Source organism: Anarrhichthys ocellatus, unplaced genomic scaffold (genome assembly GCF_004355925.1).
Source record: "Anarrhichthys ocellatus isolate YVR2014 unplaced genomic scaffold, GSC_Weel_1.0 scaffold17, whole genome shotgun sequence".
NCBI lineage: Eukaryota > Metazoa > Chordata > Actinopteri > Perciformes > Anarhichadidae > Anarrhichthys > Anarrhichthys ocellatus.
In genome coordinates this window covers 4,991,596-5,015,364 of record NW_022280047.1, presented here as the reverse complement: position 1 = coordinate 5,015,364, position 23,769 = coordinate 4,991,596, and the positions used below count along the sequence as shown (strand labels likewise).

Here is a 23,769-nt window from a genome sequence, read left to right as displayed (position 1 = left end):
TTCCTTGGAACAAAGTTCATTCTGTCAATGTTTCAAATTCAGGACGTTGTGCACTTGAGGGTCCATGTTGTGAACATTTGTGAGGGTCTATATGTGTCTCGGCGTGAGTCGGAAAGGGATACCTTTCCTGACACAGCCAAGTTAAAGTGCAGCATTTTGAAGGAAAGGGCAGCTCACAGCCAACGCTCTTTTTGCTCTGCCTCCGTCTGTAAATCTGCCAGTGAAAACCTATTAATTATTTCCTAGAAGGACCTGCTAGCTGGCTTGCCATCACGAGCTGTCACAGTTTATGACTTTTCTCCTCTCTCTGCCGCTGCATTTTGTTGAAGGGCTGTGCTCCAACTGCAACATTTAGCTGCGGAAAGCTCCTTTTGCTTTTAATGTGGGCATGGGCATGACCAATGAAAATTGATTTTGAACATATCTTGTCAGCTAGCCTCTGCTGGATTTGAACAGGACGGCGAGTTGGGTTTAGAGCCATACCGTAAATTAACTTTTATTTCATTCTCCTTACCATTAACCCATCCTTACACATTGTCTTAATTCTGGTAATTAATTTAAGTCGAGGTTAATGAATTTCTCAATATTTCATATCCAGTGCAACTTTCAACCCGTTCTGTTCCCCAGCCCATGAGCAGCGTAGGTGCGAGCGTGACAGAACGATTAGTGACGTCATCATAAAATCCTCCGGGTGGAAATAGTGTTGGGCCCTTCTCATTCAGAGGACCGGCAACCTGGCTTTCAAAATGATCACATAGAGGTAACACAGGAGTCGGCAGGTTCCTGGTCATGTTAACAGGGCTGTATGTTGAAGGACAGGGCAAACACTTTCCTCTCTACACAGCCGTCTGTAAATCTGCCAGAGGAATCCTATTAATTATGTCCCAGAAGGACCTTTCTAGTAGGCTGGTCAGTACTAGCAGTCACTTTTTATGACTTCTTCTCTACTGGTGCACTTTGAGGAAGGTCCCTGCTCCAATAATGCTGTAGAAAAGTTCTCCTGCAATTCAACCCAGTTTTATGACCTCTTGGATTTCCAGGAGAGGCAGCCGAAGGGGAGAAAATGATTTGGCTCTGAGGTTCTTAAGAGGTGCAGATCTGTTTCTTTTCTCTTGATAGCTAGTTATGCACGGAAGTGTTGTGAGTGGAGGCATGAGTCTGCTGGGAGAGCGTTTCCTTTTTTTCTGATTTATTCATATTTAAAGATCTTTTTTTTGTGAGATTTTGGACACGGCTGATGAGTGTGTGTTTGTTTTGTACGCAGGAGAGTGCCAAAGCTGCCCAGAAGATGAAAGACTGCCAAATGACTGACCGTGCAACACAGACGGAGCACATAGGGCCAGAGGTGAGATACACACAGACTGCACACACACACACACACACACACACACACACACACACACACACACACCCTGTCTCTTTCGCTCTGACAGCCGCAAACAATGCACTCTGCGCTGCGTTTCAAGCGTGGGGAATGGGCTTTACGTAAGAGCGCCTGAATCTATAAGATTACAAATAAGTAAATGAAAATCAATTCTAACAAAAATCTTTACTGCAAGCCTCTTCCTTCTCTGTCCTCTTTCTTTGTTATCCTATCTGTGACAATGTATTTTATGCTGAGCCTCAGCTGCCACCCTTTCTTCCCTCTTTCCTTTCCCATTTCTTGAAGAGCGTTTTCACACTGAGCTTAAGCAATAATCCATCTTACTCATTCTAAAGATGTTGTACTGCAGTGACATTCATATTATAGTCCACTACCTGCTCCTCCCCTCCTTCCTCCAATTCCCACAGTGCTGAGGGAGGGTGCTATGCTGCTTCCTACCTAGGCCCTTGACATGGCCTCTTTGGCTTCACTAGGGGCTGACAGTATGGGAGCGCAGCAGACCTAATGGATGACTGTCTAAAAATGGCTGCCTGTAACGGAAACAAGAACAGAGTTTGGAGTCTGTCTGTTTGTTTCTTGTCTCCTTGTTTTAAAACACTTTTTTCATCTCCTCTCAAAGTTTCTTTATACCTTTAATCCTGCCGCGTATAAAGTTGGCAAGAAACATTGTTAACGGGGGAAAGCTGTTTCATTGTGTGAGCGAGTGGGTGCACGATACTCACACTAACATACAGTGACTTACACACATGCACACAGATAATGTTTGACTTTACTCGTACAGTGTCAAAATAAATGCACATAACAGAAATAAACCTCTCCGTCTGGTGCCGATCACCAACTCTTACAGTACTGTGCTTTAGTTACCGGCTTCACTGAGCACTTACTTTATATTCTTGTATTTGGATGCAGATATTTAGACAAAATAATGTCATTAGCTTTGTAACCTCTGAGATTCTCCCACTGATAACTGCACATATGATCAGAAGATGTGTTACAATCATGGCAAATCACATTGGCACCTTTTATTCCATTTAAAGAACTGCTCTTCCCACTATGAAGTACTCGCAGTTTCACAGTAGAGTAGTGAATCCTGAGGAGAGTCACACGCTGTAACTATAATAGTTAAATGCGTAGTAATGATTCCGTTAATACACATCGTGTTCTTTGCAGCCACAGGTCTACTGCCACTAAAATTAGCCTGCTAAGCTTCAGGTGCTACATTTGCCAGACCCCATTGGAATCAAGGAAATGGTCCAGAGTGGGTTTTCTAACAGAAAACAAGAGGTTTTATTGTCTTTTTGATTTTTAACAGAGCTAAGGGAACTTCTTTTGTCCAGTTCATCTTGACAATATTCTTGCCTTCTTAACCTGTCATGATTTTTTGCTCGATGATCTTGCAACCTTTGTAGAATATTGAACTACAGACTAGTTTGATATGTGGACTTCAGTTCGGTTATTTTGCAATATCAGTTATTCACAGTGAATTTGGTTTGTCTTTCCTTAAAGTTAGACGGAACACATACCAGCCACCCTCAGATGACGGTAAAGACAGTTAATTAGCTGAATGGAGAGGCCTTTACAGATGTGGTTGAAGGTTGCTGGTAAGAGCCAGATGTTAATTGTATTTCTTTCACTTTCTCACACATGCACACAAATTAACACACACACACACATACATCTTTAGATATGTCTGCGCCGTGCTCCATTTGCCATCACTGACAAATGCATTTCTCATAATGTAGCCTGAAATGTCCCCAAATAATTGTATATTTGTCAGTACTGGAGGCTACAGCAAGCAAGGGTGTGGGTTTGTGTGTGTGTGCAGTATGTGTTAAGTGTGCAAATTTGTATGCCTGCCCATGTGTTTGTCATTCAGTGTGTCTGCCCATGCCAGTGTGTGTGTGCTTGTTTTGTGAAGTAGCCATTAGTCCTGGCCTTGGACAGCAAAGTCAATACTGTTGAAGGTACCAAAGTAACTTCAGTCAAATAGATTGCATTTATACCTCGAATGTTATAACTCATTCAATATTCTGCTCATTTGTATGTTTCTATTTGTTGTCATGCCTCTATTTGTTGACATGGCATATTTTGAAGATCAGTATGGGGATCCCACTAACAGAGAATGCATTTAGTTGAAGTACCTTGTTTTACCTAGATGACAGGTATTTTTATGTTGTTTTATGTTTTTGCCAGTTCTGGTCATTTCTGATTTAATTCATAATTTAATTAAAACTCATTTCAGACACCTTGATGTCTGCCTTTGCTCCTTACAGTACAGTGTATATGAGGAGAGATTGAATCTTTGAAGATGCACTCAATTATATCACCTCTCTGAGGTGAAGTGCTTTGATTAATTGGCGGGTAATCATTGACATTCAAGTAGTGCCACGAACTGTCTCATCTGCTCTGCAGGTGGAAAACAGCACGATACAACATACTCGATATACGGTACTGCTCCATTCAAAAGGAGGAGGGCAATACGCAAATATCCACTGAACAAGCTCATCGCTGTCTCAGAGCGTATGCTGGAGGTATCGTAGTAACTCCTTTACTGCACAGTGTCTGGTCAGGACCACAATAACCTTATCTTTCTAATGCAGTACATCCAACTTTAGGAATTCTGGCCAGTACTCAAGCATATGGCATCGCTATCTATTATAAAACCAGTTCCTAGCTATAGAGTCCTCCATATGCTCAGGCCCCCTTGAGTAGATGGGCTCTTAATTAGAGGAGCAGCTGGCTGCCCGCTAGCAAGCTAGGCTAGCGGCACAGGTGACTTAACTCAGCGGTAGCTACAGCATGTGTGGCCTGATTTTAGCCTCCTCCCCTCCCATGTGTGCATATCTGTGTGTGTTAGGCAAAGAGAGAGTGAGAGAGAGAGGGACACACACACACACACACACACACAGTGCGTGTTCATGTGTGTTTGTGAGTGTGTGGGAGATGCCGCAGCGTGCGGCAGGCCTATTTAGGTTAGCTACCCCAGTGCATCGAGGACAATCGTCGAGCAACAGAAAGTGTGTCTACAAGTGGGGCAGCTATTTCTACTGCGTCTGCCACGTCACGAGGTCGACCATCACACTCATCCTCTACCTAGACTCGTCTTCTTTTCCAGAACATTCTCCTACTTTTCTCAGTTGTCCTCCTCCTTTTCTCCCCTACTTGTGGTTTGTTCGCTGATCCCCGAAAGTGCAGAAGTTAGCTTTTTAGAAGTTCCTCTGCTCTCCTCACCAAGGTTTTTAGGGCCTCCAGGAATCCATCAGGGATTCTCCTGCCCTGGTCACGCTGTCCTAGGACAGCTCCACTCTACTTTAACCGGGATACCTTGTGTGTTGCTGTGTCCTAGGAGGGTCCAGAAAAGTAAAAGTTATTTCGACGGTAGGAGTGCATGCCTCACTCCTCACTGACAAGTCACATTGTGCTTGCAAGTGAGAGTTTGCAGGAATTTGAGTAAAGAGAAATGTCAGCTGAGATGCTTATCTTGTTAGCTCTCACAACTGTAGTTAGTAATTCACTGTGTTCTCAAAGCTATAATGAATAATGGACCATTTTGCACACCCACATTGTCCATTTCTCATACAGTGATTTGTTTTCTCAATCTCTGCTTAGTTAAACCAATTTAAGAAGCAGTATAGAGAAAAACTGAAGGGCCTCTCAATCTACCAAATGTCAGTCCAGTCATTGTGATCTAATTCAGCTGTAAATAAAGCCAAACCTGCTTTTCATTTTTTTTGGTATATGATGGCAAATTACATTTGTAAATTTGCGAGAATTCTGAAAAAAGTGAATGCATGATAAAGCTTTGGGAATGTGATTTACAACCTTCTTTATGTTTAATCCTCAGATACAAATAAAGCATCCATCAGCAGATACATTACATTGCCATTACTGGTTTCCACATAGTACACATTGACCCTGTGTAAGAGACATACCAAAACAGTCTTTAGATATGTGGACAACATCTACATATGCATTGGCACATCATATTCTGGGACCTTGTGAAGAGCGGTGCTAACTGAAGAAGATCCACATTATCCACCTGAAGCTGGCAAGGTGCAGTGTAGTAAGAGGGCCCAACACAAATGAAAAAGTGTGAACCAGCATCCATTGTCATTGTAAAGATTAAAGATTCCTCCTCTTTCTGTCAGTGTGCCAGTGTAAAGATGGTAAGCTAAGGGAAACTGAGAAAGAGTAAGACAGAGAGAGGGAAAAAAAGAGGGGGGGTGAGAGAGAAAAGGCGAGAATCTCTTTAATATCCCGCAGAGACTCTTTAGAGCTGGAGGTATTGTGACTGTTTGAAAGTTTGTTATAGAGGGGGTTGAATCGATTGAGATTGCTTTCTTTCAGCAAGTTAATTTCATGGGCATTCTTAAAAGGAACATTTTATGGGGGGAATCAAAAGCTCTTGATGTTTAGCTCACTCTCGCTCTGTCTTTTTCACTCTCTTCTCTGTCATTTTCTATTCTCCCTAGATTTGTGCAACTTTACTATTTTTGCCTCCATTTTTTAACTGCAGCAAGCAGCTCCTTAGCTCGCTCTGTCCGTTATACGGTCGGTCCGTCAAAAATATGCATACAAGATCACAGCTTTAGTGAATTTGAGCTTGTTACTCTCTTTTTGTCCTGACTTCACACCCACCCGTCACTTCATCCCCTCTCTCTTCAGTAGCTTCTGAAAAGAATGAGAGGAGCTGAGGGATAGTTGAGGATCGTTTATCGTCTGTTCATGGGCTATTACATTTGAATGGAGAAACATTTAAGTAGATCATGCATATTCTTTCCTCTTTGTCTCTCATTCCGCTTTTCTTCTCTCTCCATCTCAAAAGAAGGATACTGAGGTGTGGAGCGACTTTTTTTTATGTGTAGAGGAATCAGCAATTTGGGCACAGGACATCAGATAGTTGATAGATGGAAGAGAAAAAGAGCGATATGATGAACATTTGACATATTTCGTTGCTGCTGCTATTTAAAAAAAATAAATTGTTACATAAAGTATGACCAACTTAATTTTTTATGAGTTATGCCTATTCTACTCCTTGTTGTAAGTAGCAGATATATCACTTTCCATGATTTCAAAGACTGCTGACAGATAACTTATTAGATATGTAAGAAAGCCAAACGTAACTGACAGCCAATGCCAAGACCAGGCAATAAAAACAGTGAACGGATAATCAGCTATGTCCCTTATATGGGACCTTATAAAAAGCTAAAGACATGTTTACTCTGCTGATACAGAATCCCTCTACAGGACAAAAGACAGATTATCAAGAAAAGAAACACTTTGCGGCTTCCTTACAATTTTCAATGGACTGTGTGCTTAACATCGGTTAAAACAAGACAGCTGTTCATTTGTCATCTGAGAGTACTTTGGATGTTTGGACATTTGTTCTTGCTCTTGATCTTTCCAGTCTGTCCTCACCTGGCCAGTAGACTTTATCTGTTCTTCATCCTTGTGGTCTTTTATCTTGAAACTGTGCAAGGGATGTAACAAGTGTTATACATCATGTTATCCAGTACTTACATGCAAAGTCTATTTGTAAATCATTGTGACCGATATATCCACAACTTTCATCAAAAATGTGTCAGTAAATATCCCTTTGATGGTACTGTGACACATGACAACACTATTCCAGCTCATCAGCATCAGGGGGCGCTCATGCTCGTGCACAAGGGAAAAGACCATGCGTCTATGAAGAAAAAGTCAGTGGGAGCGAGAGGGGCGCTAGATCTGAAGGGGGTTATTTGTTTGGGTGTTTGACTTCAAATATTAACAATCTTTCTCCCGAAAGTCCACCTTTAACTGCTTCCGTCTCGCGCTAACTCGTGCCACCTTTCAGCTGTATGAACATGAACACTTGTACAAACTAAAGCAGGACAGCCATCGATACGTATCGTCCTTGGGGCTGGGGAACCCTGAATCAGTATGTATGATGACAGAGATCACAGGGAACCTGCGTCACCACGTCTGTGACAATTTAAGCAGGAGGGTGGAGGGTCCAGTGCTGATTTTGACTATGTAGGTCTCCAACTCCTATTCCTGTAAACTAGATCATTTTGTACGGTGGTAGTCCGCCCTGAGTAATGCTGCTGCTAAGGATAGAAATAAGAAAGAATGATGGAGAGAAAGAGGAGGAGATGGAGGCTGAGCATTAGAGAGGCAGTTTTCTGCCCTACTTAGTTTTTATACATTCTTTTTATGTCTGTCAGTCTTCTTGTCCTTCCATCTTTCTTCCCTTTCTTCTATAAATTTATGATTTCCCTAATCCTTCTTTTCTTCCTCTCTCCATAAAAATGCCCTTAATTTTCCTTTCTTTCTCTCTGCACACTTTCTTTGCTCTGATCTCTCTCTATCTTCATATTGCACCGCCATTTCTTTCTTCATCTCTGGCCCTTACTACCCCCCCCCCCCCCCCCCCCACCCCCCACCCTTTCCATCATCTTATTCTTCTGGCTTTTAGACTGCATGTCATTCATCTCAAACCTTTGCTGTCTTTCTTTTCCTATCATTCTTCTATTTCCTTCCATCGTCTGTCTCTTTCGCGTGTTTCTCATCCATTAGTTCCTTGATATCCTCTCGCTCTGCCTTCCTACATTCTCATCTTCATGGTCGGCCTCAAACCTGTATATCTCTCTGTTCACGTTCCTTCCCCCTCTCCTCTCATTCCTCTCCTTTATTACCGTTCATCTTTCCCCCTGCCTTGCCCCTCCCTGTCATTGCTCATCCTCTATTACAGTTTTCTCTCCAACTCTTGTTAACCCTCTCCTCTCCTGTTATTAACTGTTGTGTTTACGCTGTTCATTTGCTGATCAGCTTCAGTTCTTGTGCTGATATTTATGTTTACTGTCGAGGTAAAAGTTGAATCCAGCTAGTCTCTGTGGGTGTGTGGTTCCCAGAGGCGAGTTGTGACAGCAAACGTGTAGGTGATGGTCATTAAAGTGCGATGGCTGTAAACTGAGGTTCAAGATCAAATGTGGCAGGGTGTTGGCTCGGAGATGAGCTGGTTTCCATCACTGCAGTGTTGCTGACCTGCATTCCTGGAGTCGTTTGTAGACACTGCTGGTCCTGTGGACAAGGATGGACGGATACACGGATAGATACAGTAGAGTATTTTATTGCGGTTTTATGATGCCTTTTACTGTTCAAGAACTCTTTCCATCTGCCTGTTAGGATTAGAGCCGTGTGAGCATTAATGTTACAATGTAAGTGGTAGAGAATCAGTGTGGTAAGGGAACGCTGGAGAGCATTACGTTGTTTCTATGGATCAACAGTTATCTGTGGTTGCAAGGTGTACTGGATAGCTGTACAACTCTTTAATAGTTATGCATGTTATGTGTTGGTGTATGCAGTATTTGCCTGCACGTATTTTCCAACACATTGTTTGTATTCCCCATCCTAAATACTTTACACACTGCGCTGTAAATAATAAACATTAACACACTGGTATTGACTGAATTCACTGCATTTTTTTTGTTTTTTGAACAGGCTAAACAAACATGATATAACGTGTCAACTAATGAGCTTTATAGGTGCTGGTCGGCAGATTCTGTTAGCTTGGGACAGAGCAAAGCCAGCTGTTTTCACATGTTTCCAAACTTGGTGCTAAGCTAATCTAAATGGCTACTGACTGTAGCTACATAGTTAGTGTACAGATATTAAAGTGGCATCAATCTGCATGTTTTCTAAAATGATGCAATATTCCTTTAACTTTTAAAAATAGTCTTCATCAACACTTGTGTTGCTATGATTCGACCACAACCACTTTATTGTACTTCTTCTGTGTTATTGTACATTTTTAGCTCGGGGATATTTTTTGTTTAAGTAATAAAACTGACATTTAAAAATAGCTTATACGTCTAACACATTGCTGGCTCCGTTATGGCCTGCCCTGTTAGCAGTCCAAAGTATTGTTAATTCAAGATTATTCAACTGTATTACCATAACAAAGCATCCACTCATTAGGGCAGTATGATTAACACCAGTGTGCTTAGATATCCACTTAAAGCTAAGCTCCTGAGCAGACCTTCATATTGAGGCTAAAAGACAAATACTGCTGGACCATTAATATGCAGCCAGCAACATGTGGACGCCACATTGGACTCAAAATAAATTACTATAACACTAGCAGGATAACAAATTATTATTTAAATGCAAGTTTTTTGACCTACTGTGTTTTCTCTGGTTTAATAGAAGATGATGCAAGGTTTACTAATCATAATTCTTCATGCAGTTTGTTTCACCTTTTTGTTATTCAAAATAATCAGCAACAGGAACAGAGCATTTCCTGCTGGGAAAACATTAATATGGATAACACAGCCGACTGTGTGGAGGAAAATACCACGGGAATACTGTGATGTGGGCATCGTGCGTACATGTTTGTGTCCTTGTCTCATGGCTTCTAAGCACACTGTTGTGGAATCGGTATAACATTTGTAGTTTTTGGCAAGCAAATTGCAGTGTGGGTACAAGAAGAGCAACCCTGTGTGGGAACATGAAGAACAAACCACCAGTATTTATAAACCCCTACTTTGCTGCACCGTCACCCACCAGCTCTATTTTTTTCTTCTGTTCATCAAAACTGTTGCCAGTGACGCAAAACACCTTACGATTATTCATAAATATTACAGAAAGGAGGCAAGTGACTCCTTGTTCAGTGTGTAGCCAGTGCACATATCCAGGTCTTTGAATAGACACTATGTGCTGTAGCTGTGAGTGAGTGAGTGAATGCAATAATGAATGAATGATGAATGAACTAAGCATGTGGGGGAGTCACATGGAAATTGTACCATCACTCAACGTTGTAAGCTGCTTTGCACCAATATATATATATATATATTTGTTCTCTTTGCAAAGACCTGTTATTTACACATAATGAGGAATGACAACCTGCCACTGATAAATACACATTATGGGGCAGGCAGTGTTGGAGCTTGCTTTATGATTGCTGTGAAAAATATACCCAAATATAGTATTGCTTTCTCCTCTGATCTAACAACAATCCCTCTTTGTCTCCGTCCCCTCTTCTTCTTAAATTATCGGTTGTTCTTTGTGTCAACATGTCTTCTGTTTCCAGGGCATCAAGGCGCACGGGAGCGCCACTTTGTCGTCAAGGAGACCACTGAGTGAGTGTCTGTGTTCTGATATCACCTGACTGGACGTGACCTTGTCTTGTGGTGGTCTACCTTAATGTACCGTACTAGATGGGAGATCAGGGGGTCTCGGTACTGAAGCGTGATTAATCTTCAAGGCTCTACAGGCTGATTGAACTCTGATCTGCAATTGTTTTACTTCACAAATCAGCTAGTGCTGCGCCTGTTCCACTTGTTTTCCACAATCAAATTATCTCTGTGTAGCACTAATGTGTTTCTACACACTTAATACACTTGAGTTCAATAAGAATTAAGGACTATAAGTGGTTATGGTTATGGCTACAAAGGATACAGATATTTCATGCCCTGACAAGCCTGACGGGCTTACATTAAAACAGATACTGTCACATAATCCACTGCTGGTTATGTGAAGTAAAATGATCATGGATGGGTTAAGGCGAGCCAATTTATGTATTAATCAATGCTGGTAAGGAGACCCTCTGAGTTAAGAATGCCACCTGCACTGCCTTGTCGTGTAATGTAGACAAGAATGCTGCCTATTGTCAGTAATCCTAACCAAAGTGATGGTGACCCTGAAGGATCTTGGTACCGAGATCATTTCTTTTCTGTTTTAAGTCAATGCAACAGAAATGTAAAATCAATGTAATATTTTCTGTGGTGTAAGTCAGAGAGGGGGGGAAAAAAATCTATGTTCAAGCATGAGTCAGTGGTACAGATAATTTCTCTTTTATTGCAAATCGATGGCGCAGATCATTTCTGTTATATGCCAATGATCTTGACAAATGACATTTCAGATATTGAACAGTGTGAGGAACACTCCAGTCTCAAGGCGTTCAAGCGCTTAAAAAGCCATGTCAAGCATACCTGAACGATTCTAGCTCATTTGAAAGGACCAAAATGTGTATTTTGCTCCAATAGCTAAGTGTATTAATACATCCTGTGTTTATAAGATGCTATTTGCACCGTCCTGTTCTATAAATGAGACCGGCTAATAGTATCCTAACGACTAACCGACTCAGAGATTTGCAACTCAGAGAGTTCGGTCACCGTGGTTTTGAAGGTGCACTTCATTGTTCTCCATTTGTGGAAATGTTCTCACTTTTTCTCAAAAATTCATCATATTCCAGCTTAGATTCAGCATTCAGACATTAGCTTATTCTAATGTACAGTGAACATAAAGTAGCGCCCACGATATCAGGTTTGGATTTCCAATGCTGTTATGTGAAACACTGCACAGAAAATATTATGTTGCAGGGGAGTTCAGGAATTTCCCAAAGTGAAAATGTCTCCGGGGAGGAAAGCTAAACAAAGTGTACTTTTTCCCTCGTGCCTATTCCCTGCTTCCTGCCTACCTACCCGCACTGTGCTGGATTGTACTGAAGTTGAGCATGCTTTAGGATTAAGACCACCGATGTGTGAATGCAGTTTCCCAGTCCTTCCTCTGTCCTTCCTGTTCATGTGTGAACTTTTACCCTGTCTGCTAATGCACTTGATCTGTAGCCCCACGTGTCACAGCACTGTAGAACCTTTTATCGACCCGTTTGACCCGTGACCTTATCCAGATAGGCTTTGACCAACCTCCACTCCACCACACTTGATTACACATTCGAAACACACCCACACACATTCATAGACACAGGCATGCACACAGAAATCCGACTCTACATGCACACACTCAATAAGGACACATCTATTGTTAACTATAAAGTGCGAAGGACCTGTTTCTGGGGATTTGATTTTTGTGTGTGTGTGTGCGTGTGCGCGTGCACTCACATGTGCTCAGTGATATATGACTGCTGTGTTTGAAGGTCAATGCAAAAAGTGACAATAAGAGCATTAGAGCTCCATTTGTGCAAGGGCACCTACAGACTTCCATCCGTGTGTATGTTTGTCTGTGTCTGTGTGTTTGTGTGTAGTTGAGTTATTTTTACACAAACATTCAGATTTGCTGCAAGAAGTCCCTCATCGTCTTTGTGTGCGTGCGTGTGTGTGTGTGTGTATGTGTGTGTGTATGCATCTTGGCTATTCCTTCTGCTCATTAAACTCCTCAAGGACTGACGGTAATGCTGTGCTGTTGAATTATTAGTCACTTCTGGACCTGTTGCAGGACAAACAACATTAATGAGCCAAACCCCATTTATTGAGCAAGGTGAAACCAAGTGGCAACCACCATGTCTGAGTGCTGGTTGAGTGCTGCAGCCAGAATAGCCTCATGATGCAGTTCTTATGATGTCCACTAGAGGCTGGTGCCCAAGAAGACACAGACTGCTTGTACTGTAAGTTATTGGAAAAGACTCCCGACTTCTCTTTAGAAATACAAAGTCAGTATTTTTCTCCCTAGCAATGGCTAGTTGCATTTCTTTTTATGTGTGTATTGGTGGTAATTTTGCTAATTAAGCTCCATCAAGGAGTCATTAGGGTTAAAGAGGCGTATGTTTGGGGCCCAATTTGCCTCTCAAGCACGGAGAAAATGTGTGATGGTTCCTGCTCGTTCGCCAAAGCTGAGCCTCTCTCAGGCTCCACTAAATTTGGTAAACCTAAAGTCTAGGCATCGTAAGCCACACAGACACCACATCTATTCTACAGTCTTAAAACGCTGACTAAAGCAGTAAACTATTACATTTGGCTGAAGTGTTTTACAGTGCCACATAAAGGAGGCTCTAAGTGGACCAGAGCTCTATGAACTTTTATGAATTAATTTGGATTGTGACCCGGTGACTTGTAAACATGCATCTACAGTTGTTGGTTGCCAAGCACAGTCAGTGCTTGTGTTTGTGTATGGGTTTTCTGGGTGTGGTGGTGGTTTGCTTATATCAACGTAGTGGGAAGGGGTAGCAGGTGGAGAGAGCGAAATAGTGTTTGTGTGTCTGTGTGCGTGGGTATCTAAGCCTGCCCAGTGGCAGTCACGGCGAGATGAAAGATTCCTTTACCCAGGTGGAGGACGCATGCCAGAGGAAGTGTGTGTGTGTGTGTGTGTGTGTGTGTGAGTTGTCCCTTCTGGGGCTGAATGAGGGCAAAAGCGATTCCCTATTTTGAGCGTTTCAGTGTGTGTGCATGCATGTGAGGCCATATCGCGTCTTTGATCCTCTGTTTTGGGTACCCATTGTGGTTCCCTTGTTGCCTGCCTCAGACAGGAGACGATAAGGTACAGGTGTGTGTGTGTGTGTGCGCTCATCTGTGGATGTGGTTTCCAGCTAGAGCCTGATGTTGTCAAGGTAAAACTGGATGCATCCAACTGGCCCCTGCCATCTGCGGGTGGTACTTCTGAGAGGAGGCGGCGGCAGCCAAATCCTTCCCAACAACCACACTGCACTGCCATACAAGAACCTCAGAGGTGGGGGAGCTGTGTGTGAGAGATTATTTGTCTGTGTGTGCACACATGAGGCTAGCTTCAGTGCTGGCTAGCTGCCAGAGCACTTATCTAACTCTGATCCACAGCGCTACTCGCTGTGACTCCTAATTATAGACAGAGGCATTCAAACATACACATATACACACAGTCTCTACATGCTCTCCCGTGTACCATTCACACTAATGAGGCTCTATCCCCGAGGAAGTACCAACACTCCTCTCCTGTCCTTGATAGAAGCAACCAGGACCACCTCCTCTGCCAGCCTCCCTCCAATTCCTCTACTCGGAGAGAGAAAGTTAGACTCATGCATACGCGCAGACGGACAAGATGAGACGGAGAGGGAGCTCAGTTAGATAGAACCAAGAATGTAAAGACAAAAAAAAAAAAAAAACATGACGCTATGAGACGTGTGAGAGCTGAAGAAACGTGGCAAGAAGTGGAGCAAAAGAAAGAGGGGATGAAAGAAAGCTGCCGTGGGGAGCAGAGGAGATGAGAGAGATGGACTGCCAACAAGTCAACGGATAGAGATCATGATGGGAGAATGGACAACAGGGTACAGGAATGGCTTGTAAGAAGAGCAGAGAAGGAGAATATTTGTTCTGTTTATTTATTGAGATCCAGGATGCACGATCTACATTCCCATATCTTTTCTCTGCCTCCCTCTGTCTCTCTCCTTCTCCTTGTTTCCTCCTTTCTCTCTACTTGTGTTTCCTTTCCTCTCTCTTTGTCCACCCCCCCCTCTTCCTTCTCCCTCTGTCACATCACAACACGGTGTAGATGGCACTTAGTCAGATGCTTAAATCCTTCAGGATAGGGCTCAGGTGGCATTAGCGTGTTATACATCACCGCGCAATATGTTCTATTCGATAAAAATATTGTCTTGCAAAACACCCAAAAGGGAAGCAGAAGCCCAAATCTGGATTTGTTTCGTTGGAGGCAACATTTCCTCTCATGCGTATCGATAGCCCAAGCCTTAACAAGCTATTTACAGCTTCCCAGCACACCTTGTTCTTACAGCGGTGCTTTTATCATGAGCATTGAGGGGGAAAAAAGTCTATTTTCAAATGCACAAAAAGTAAGCAAAAAAAAATACAGTGCATTTAAGTTGCCTTATATGGCCCGCGACGCTTGACGAAGCATTCCCAGTCAATCCATAATTAGTTGTCTATATGTGCCTTCTTCCTGTGTCCTCTAAGTAACTTTATCAAGGTAACACCACTCCTGCTACCACCTCCTTCATCTATAGGTAGTGCTGACAGAACAGAACAAAGCCAGCCGAACTGAACAGGACAGAAGGGATGTGGTGGCTACTGCTGCGTGCCTCTCATCCCGGCTCACCCCACCTAGCCCCAGGGGCAGTGCAGGGGAGAGAGGGGGCTGTCAGCAGAAGGTGTGCGTGCTGTGGTTTGTGTGTCATTGAAAGAAGAGCAGAGGAAGAGAGAGCGAGTATGTGTTTGTGTGGGATTCTCTGATCTGTGCTCCCGTGCATGGCTCCTCTCCCCCACGGGCAGGGCAGAACGGCACAGGGAGGCGGGCACCTAACTGGGCACAGATGGCAGCAACAGACAGGGACGGTGGCGACATAAACACGTTAATAAATAATTATCCGAACAATGACACTGGGTACACCGGTGTAGGCGGGAGGGGGGACAGAAGGAGAGTGGAAGAGAGGACGTGAGGAAAAGATGAGGAGAGGATTTGGGAAGGCCAGGAGAAAGAGTGACAGAGAGGGTAAAGGAGCAGGACAGGATGGGAGGAAGGGAGAGGGAAGGGAGGGGAGGGAGGTGAGGAGAGAAAGGAAGTAAAGAAAACTTGGAGAAGCAGTCAAGTCAAGGACAAAGGAAACGAAGGACGTATAAAATATAACGGGGACTGTGGACGAGAATATAGTGTTTGAGCTCCAATAAATAGCTGTTGACGTTACAGACACCATATGAGAATGGTGGAACTTAACAAAGACTAAGCAGGCGAATCTTTAGCTGCTATTTTACAGAGTTCAGTGTCCACAGATCCACAAGTCCTGTAGCGGTTTGAGTACCAAAATTAAAACGCTACTGACCAACCTCAAAGGCACGATCTCGTATAGCTTTATGTGTGGAGCTCTATAAGGGAGTCGAAAGATTGGGCAGGGTTACGATGGCTAACAAAATCAAAAGAAAAGTGTGAAAAGGAAATGGAGGGTAAAAAGAGCACAGGGAAGGGACTCAAGTGCAGACAAAAAGGAGACACGGTGAAGGATATAGATTTATGAAGATAGGAGACAGGGGTAATGATGAGGGGGGAAGAGAAAGGAGGGAAGTCATACTGTACATAGAAAGGAGAGGTGGAAGACAAATGAAAGCAATACTCTGTTCAATGACAAAGTCGTGAAGTCTTAAAGAGGACGAGACATCCAGTGTGTGTGCGTGTGTGTGTGTGTCTTGCCAAGTGTGCCTCCAAGTAAGCAAAGATACCAAATATGCCATTTTGGGGAAACGTGTCTAAAATGATAAACAAGACATAAAAACATGACGTCTTGCGCTGCAACACACATGCCTTCCTGCACAAGTATGTGTCTTGTTGCTGACCTATAACTGCTCTTATCAGTAATGAATGAAGAGAGGTTCTGTCTGCCTCTTGACTCCCTCTCCTCCTCAAAATCTTTCCCCTCTGTCCTTTTTTTCTTTTCTTTTTTGTTCATCCGCCACCTGTTTCTCTTTTCCCTCTGTCGATTCTCCTCTTCATCATTTTCTCTCTCCCTCATGCTCCTCCCGGCTCCCCCGCTTTTAGTACCAAACAACATATCTGTGGTCACGTATTTATTTATTTGAGTAGTGAGTTAACATAATTAGGAGCCTAGAGTTTGACGCATGTGTGTGTGTGTGTGTGTGTTCCTCCTGGCTCTCAGCCCCTTTAGATATGTTCCAAAAGGTCAAGGCCAGATTAAAATTTTAACTCGGGCGACAAGAGGCATCCCTCTCTCACTTCCTCGCTCCTTGCTCATTTTCACTCTGTGTTTTGTTTCATTTTGTCACAGCAAGTCATATTTTGCTCATAATAGCCCCCCAACTCGTAACTTAATTGTATGCAATTTGTTCTCTTTAGTATGCTGCCCTCTGTCACCTTCCTTGCATTCACCTTGAATGATTAATTCATCATGGCTCCCATCCTCATTGGGTATTCTACAGCTCTAACCGTATCAAAAAAAGTGAGGGCAATAATGAAATATCCTCACTTGTAGTGAGTATTCTTTCGAATCAGAAAGATTATTTTCTTTATTGATAACGTTTTTCAGCAAGAGCAAGGTGCAACGACAAAAAAGGAAATCATTAACTACTTGTCAATTTTGCTAAACCGATAAAAAGAGAGAGTAATTGTATTTGCAATTGGTGTGTAAGGACGAAAGGAAGCACAGTTCACACAGGCAGAGAGAACGACAAATAAGACACAGGTTGTCCCCGATGACAGTTTCTCTCAAACTTCAAATGTCACCAGATGTAACAACGGAAGCCTGTGTTTTGAGCATCTAACAATCCTGGTAGCTGCAGTTGCAACTGATGCCAACACAACCCAGTTTCACAGCAATAACTCCACACAAAATATCAATTCACAGCGTTTGCTGCAAAGATCGTTAGCTGTTTACTCATTTTTTTTATTCTCCATTAACTTTAGGCAGACATCATTTCATGCTTGCCATTTGAAGTGTTTCACCTGTTTTGAACCTTATAAATGGCAGTGTATTTTAGTCAGTGTTTCATTTGTATCGTAGCTCCAGTGATTTTGTGCGACAGTAGCATAACATTATTGCTAATTATTGCTATTAAAGTACAGAGTATATCTCATCACCTATAGATAGGGTATGAGGCTGTTTTCAAAAATCCTAAATTGATCTGGCGTCGCCACTCGTTATCCTGCCGTCCTGGTCTTTGATCCTCCTCTCATCTGCCACCGCTCTCTGTCTCTTTTCCAGACCTCCCACTGTCTTGGCGTCCTCTCCAAGTGCTGCTGCCTTTCACAGCTCCTCTCTCCTCCTCTCTCGCACTCTCTCTTTCGCTCTGTCTTTACTCTTCATCCCCACTTCTCTTTTGAGTTCACCATTACCTGACACCGTTTGCTTGTCCTTTCTCCTTCTGCAAATTACTACTAATGCATTTGTTTTTATGTTGCGTGAATATACATTATGCATGCATTTTTTTCCGAGTGGATTTTTTGATTATGGTAGGCTTGAGGGTAAGGATACACATTTGCTCTTATCTGAGGCAGACTTCACTGCTCTTTACACAATTACAACACAGGCTATTTTCTTTGGCTGCTCTGTTTCTTTTGTATATATATGCCACATGCAGCACACACACGAGCACAAACAGGCAACCACACAGATCTCTAAGAGCTCTCTCTTACAAGTACACTGTCTTGAACCCTGTTTTGAGAGTCACTGCGCTTTTCGAAGCAACGTGGTGAATCTTGCTTCTACTGTCTGTATGTCTGTATGTGTGTGTGTAATGTGTAACATGTGGGTTTTATGTTTTTGAACTGTGTTTTGTGTGCCTCATTAGATACTTTAGAGCACCCTATATTGAAACTCAAATGATTATTAATGCAGAAAAACATTTTGTTATGCCTTCTCATTTCCAGCTCCCACTTATTTTACTCTTCAAAGCACTGTTGGTATATTCGCCTGACAGGTCACCCACTGAGTTGCAGACTTGTGCTGTTGAATGTTGTGCGTATGTTTGCGACCACATTTGGCGATATTGTCTCCTTGTTCCTTGGTGTGCATCCCCATCCGTGTTCATCCATGTCCTTGTAGTCTCATGTGTGTACTCCATGCTCATGTTCCACCTTACTCATCTCACTGCGCCGTCTCTCTTGTGTCTTCTCTTATGTTTTTCCATCCATACGTCTCCCTCCATTTGTCCGGAAGCAGTAACCAGCATGGTATGACGAAGGAAGGAAACAGGTAAAGGTGTCTATGTTGGGTCAAACATCAAACCTGGGTCTGAAAATTGCTTTCTCCCACTGTTATTTGTTTTATGAAAGGCACCGCCACAGAAACAAGGTATGAAAATCCATATGAATACCTTGCTCTTTTTTGTTTTAGCTTTCCATTATTTTTTGTAATTGATAGTCTGGCAGTCCATATACTTTGTAATGGTCTATTCGCCCTCTAGGCGGGGATAAGCTCACAACTGGCCCAGGTTTGTATGTGCCATCTGCCATCTATCCATCATTTATCTAACCAGTCATTGCTTAGCCTGTCTCTCTCTCCAATCAAGGCAGCTGAACATTTGATTTACCTTCGTTATGGTAAATGTGATCTCATGGGTGTATTCCAAAGCAATCTAATTCTATGTAGGTCTCAGTGCTCTCAAGTGGCCCTCTCGTGCCTGCCAAGTCTCTCCTCTCTCCACTCCTCTACTCTCAAAGATGGAAATCAAATTCCATCTATATAGTCTAACAACATGTGTGAGAATACAGAAAAAGAAAGAAGACTGTGATGGAGACAGCCACTTTAGACGATTGAGACACTTAAAAAAAAAAAATGCATTCACTTGAGCAATGATTTAAGTGGGTAGATTCAAACTATAACAGAATAAAAGATGTAATGCATTTCAGAGGCTGATTTTTAGTCTGACTCTTGTCTTTAACAGGTTTCATATATAAATGTCAGTTGAAAAATGGTCTTTTTATGGCTCAAAAGAGTTACAGATAGATTTATTGACTCAGACGCGAGCTTCATCGGCTGTCTCTCATAATGAGATGTGAAAATTATATTTTGATAATCCGATTACGTCAAGTTTAAAGCACTTAAACTAACCAGAATAATCCTCATTCATCATTTCTTGTTCATTCCTAATTAGCATTTATTATTTGTTATCCGTCATACATGATTCTCTTTTGATTCATAGACATGAATCAGTGTGACTCAGCAGGGATTTTCATGCCCTAACTACCTGTCGACAGGTAATTCATGCTGAGTGGAGCCACAGGTTGATGGTTTTGAGTGATGGCAGGTGATTTGCATTGCTGTGATTGCATTGCCCTGTTGGCAGTATATTGGGTGTCATATCTCATATCAAGTCAAATGCGTCACTGTATCTAAATCTAAAATTTGTTGTTGAACTGCACTTTTCACATCACGCCGCAATTATATGTGTATGCGATGCACCTGAACACATCGATTAATCAAAAGCATTATGCTTTGTTCCTCGAGAAGTTGATATACTGCAGTGGTATTGTTCCACGTTATCTTTGTTTCCCCTCCCACTTAGACTCAGCTATTGTACCGTATATTTAATGACGCTTCGGCTGAAGACGCTAAAGAGGATCCCACTCTGAACAGAGGCACAATGCAAACGGTCATTGTGTCCCTTTTGTATAAAGCAACAATGTCAGCTCACTAAATGGCAGCCTGAGTGTAATATTTGTTGTCATCTAGTAGAGTTTTTGGAGCCGTTTCTTACAATTGTTTTCCATCACCTGAACCAGACAGTGTTTGACAAATGAGCTCAGGCGGATTACAGTGTCCTATCTGTACATTAGCCTATATTGGAGGAAATTGTCCGAGTGACTCTGATATCGTTTTTTAAATTGGCCAGTCAAGACACAGCCCAATGCCGGGCGAATGATCTGATGAAGAAAGCAAGGAGGATTGTTAGCGTAATCGGTTTGGAGCGGCGTGAATCGGCCTCTGATGGAAGTATTTCGCCACTGAGAGCAAAGCCGTGTCACTCAGTTCTGTCTCCAGCGCATTTTGGCAGGATGGACGTTAACATTTTATCGGCCCTCTGCAAATGATGTGACACGTTTTCGCACCGCTGATGATTAGATAAAAGATTTGTTGCCGACTCGATGTGACAAATGTAGAGAAAACAACAGAACAGTGTGAAGCACCAAAACGCAGAGACAATGGTAGTCAGCTTTCAGACAACAACAAAGCCAGTAAGTCGCTCTTTGAAATTCGAGCGGGGGCTTTTGATTTTATCCTTTAGAATTAGAGTGGATCAGAGGGAGATAAAAACTGAGGGCACACAATATTAAGTTGCGAGTGTGGTGGGCCTTGAAGCCCTCAGTTTTCCCCCGACTCTCCATCATCACCCACCCCTCTTCTGAGTTCACAGGCTGATTGATTTGCTCCGGTCATATGAAGACACATCTGTGAGTGTTTCTTAAAAATGTATCGATTGATCCATCTCTATTTGTAGACAGTGCATGCAGTTTAATTTCATGGGCAGTTATTGAGAGGTGTGCACTCATTATCAAACATGTGTGCGTTTGCCAGAGAGAAGATGTGTATTGGTGTCCATATTTGGGAAGAGTTTGTGTTGGTGTGCAAGAGCAGCTGGTGTGTGTGCGGGGGTCTCAAGGGGAAAAGACATGAGATTTTCTGGAGAGCACAACAGGAAGCTACTCTCCTTGGAAATAACCAAGCACTTCCTTTAGCTACAGTACACTTCCCTGCATGGGCATGAGGGATTCCCGCTGTGCTTCAGCCTCAGGTGTGCGCTCTATTTGGTTATTCATTCCAGGCCTGGACATTCTCGTTGAGCTCAATATTCCAATTTTAGACTAATAATTCCCAGTTTATGTTTTGTTTCGCTTACAGGGGTTTAGAAAAAGCTTTGCTAACATTCACTAGCAGCCAGGCGCTCAATACTAAATAAGAATAAAGAATAATGAAGATGTAACCGGCATGTTGGTCTGTTTGCTTACAGGGAGAGAAATGGGAGTGGGTTAGTGATGTAGTACAATGTGTTCTGGTTTGTAGCTTAACACACGCATACATGTGAAATATAATACTTCTGTGCTCATCCTCTCCCCCTCTCATTTGTGCTAGCTTGCTCATTCCTTCGTCACTGTGGTAGAGCAGGTCTTTATTAATGAAGGGACATCTGTTTCATGAGAGCAGCAAGATGCCTTAGAGAGAGAGGGATGGAGGGGGTCTAAAGAGAAGGAGGGAGGGCCAGGCATGGAGAGATGCTGGGTGGCAAAAAAAAAAAAAATGGCAAAATGAAAGAGAACAGAAATGCAAAAAGATGCCAGACACTTAGACAGGAATCTTGTCATGAAGATTGATAGAGCGTAGACATGGGCCCTGCTCTCTCGCCCATACGTTTACATGCAGGGATCTCATAAACACATCACATATATCATCATAAAGAAGCTAATATGGACATGAATTTCCTCGCAAACACACACTTCTCTCGGCCAGTCGGAAGTAGTAAAGCAATTCATTAATCATAATTATGGCATGTAGCGTGAAGGATTAGTGAAGCAATTGCCAGCTGGTAGCCACTTTTAAAGCACTTGGAATAGAATAGACCGTCATGGAAGACCAGCCTGACTTGCAGGACTGAGTAAAGTCTGACATTGAATGTAGTGAATGACAGTGTTAATTAGAGGCTGTGTTTTGAGCGCACACCCACGGAGAACAGTGCAAACCTCTGGGTCACGTGCAAAAGGACAATGAAGGCGTATATATCTGTTCTTGTTATTTTTGTTCATGTAGATGCAGTGCCCGGTGCACACCGATCTGTTTGATGTTCTCAACCAATGTAACCGCAAAGGTTCATCATGTGTAGGATTGCTTCATTATGCAACACACATGTGGCCTGCTACTGTCACACGGCTATTAGACTGAAAGGCTTTAATCAAGGTATTTATTCTCATTCAGCATTATTATGTAATTGCGGCACAGAACAGACCAGGTACACCCAATTACCAACGCCATCTTATTTTCACAAACTCATCTCCTGTCCTTTCACTGTAAAATACCAAACACGTAGGCCAACATGTCACGATACTTTAACACACTCGTTTTTTTCCTTCCTGAGCAATGATTTTAGGTTCATTTTATTGATGTTACGTTGCCTCGAGTGAAGGTAGCCACATACATGTGCTGATACGTTAGCAGGTGTCCAAAGCTGATATGTGAACAAGTACGGAACAGTTTAATCACCGAAATTAACCGCCCATTGAATTATGTGGAGGCGGCCAATTTGTGCTTGTAAAAATGCAATCAGCTGTTCACACCTATCGGTGCTCAAGAGCTGATTGCCTCCGCTATAGCTTGCAGTGGGTGTGTTACGTTTACTGAAAGCCCTTATTAAATAAAATGCAATGCAACTGAAGTTGACATTCACAACTTACATTCACTATGGTCCTAAGAATGGAAAGAATATAACAGATCAGGTTAGAGAGCATATCAAATGTGAAACAACAGCAGCAACTTACAACAAAGCAGAAAAGGTACTGTTAGATGGTACTTTATTTTAACCACACCTGTGTGACTTAAGGCCAAGGTGACAGGTACGGTAGAAAGTAGGACAAATGAAGGTGGTTAGAAGACAAAACAAAAATAAACTGAAAGACAAAGAAATAAATAGTCCCGGAGTTGAGAAAGATTCAATATGAGTGCAGTGCAGTGCTGAGGTCAGCGATGGGCACAGAGGTATCACTCACATGCGCACACTCAATGGCCAAGGTCAGATGGAGTCACAGTAGGATCACAAGGTCCCTGCAGAGGACCAGGTTATAACTGACAACTATAATTAGGCTAATTAGAGCAACAAAACCGTCATCACAGTGGGTAATGACCTGGGCAGGCCAGCAAGGGTGATGGATGGATGAGAGAAGAGTGCGAGCGAAGCAGGTAGGGAAAGGGTACTAATTAGGGTAAGGCTAAGGGGAATGATGGATGGATCGGTGTGAGAGTTGGAGAAAGAAAAAGACAGTCAAGCGGTCATTCATGAGCGGGGTGACAAGGAGGGGAGGGATGGAGGTGTGGGTATGAGACACAGAAAGGTTAGCTGTCAGACACCTTTTGATCTGACGGTCTCCAAGAGTCTGTTGTGCTGTTACACGTCCAGGTGGGTTTTTTGGCTCTGGTTCAAGCTTATGCACACACACACACACACACACACACACACACACACACACACACACAC

General features: G+C 42.7%; 1 protein-coding gene across 4 annotated transcripts in view; it reads left to right on the top strand.

Moving 5' to 3' along the window:
- ccser1 (coiled-coil serine-rich protein 1) overlaps positions 1 to 23,769 on the top strand; it is a 103,852-nt gene that overhangs the window by 51,899 nt on the left and 28,184 nt on the right. For all 4 annotated transcript variants that reach the window (XM_031856541.1, XM_031856540.1, XM_031856542.1 and 1 more), the window contains exon 10: positions 1,265 to 1,345. In XM_031856541.1, coding sequence (XP_031712401.1) covers positions 1,265 to 1,345 — 81 coding nt within the window. The remainder of the gene's footprint in view (positions 1 to 1,264; positions 1,346 to 23,769) is intronic.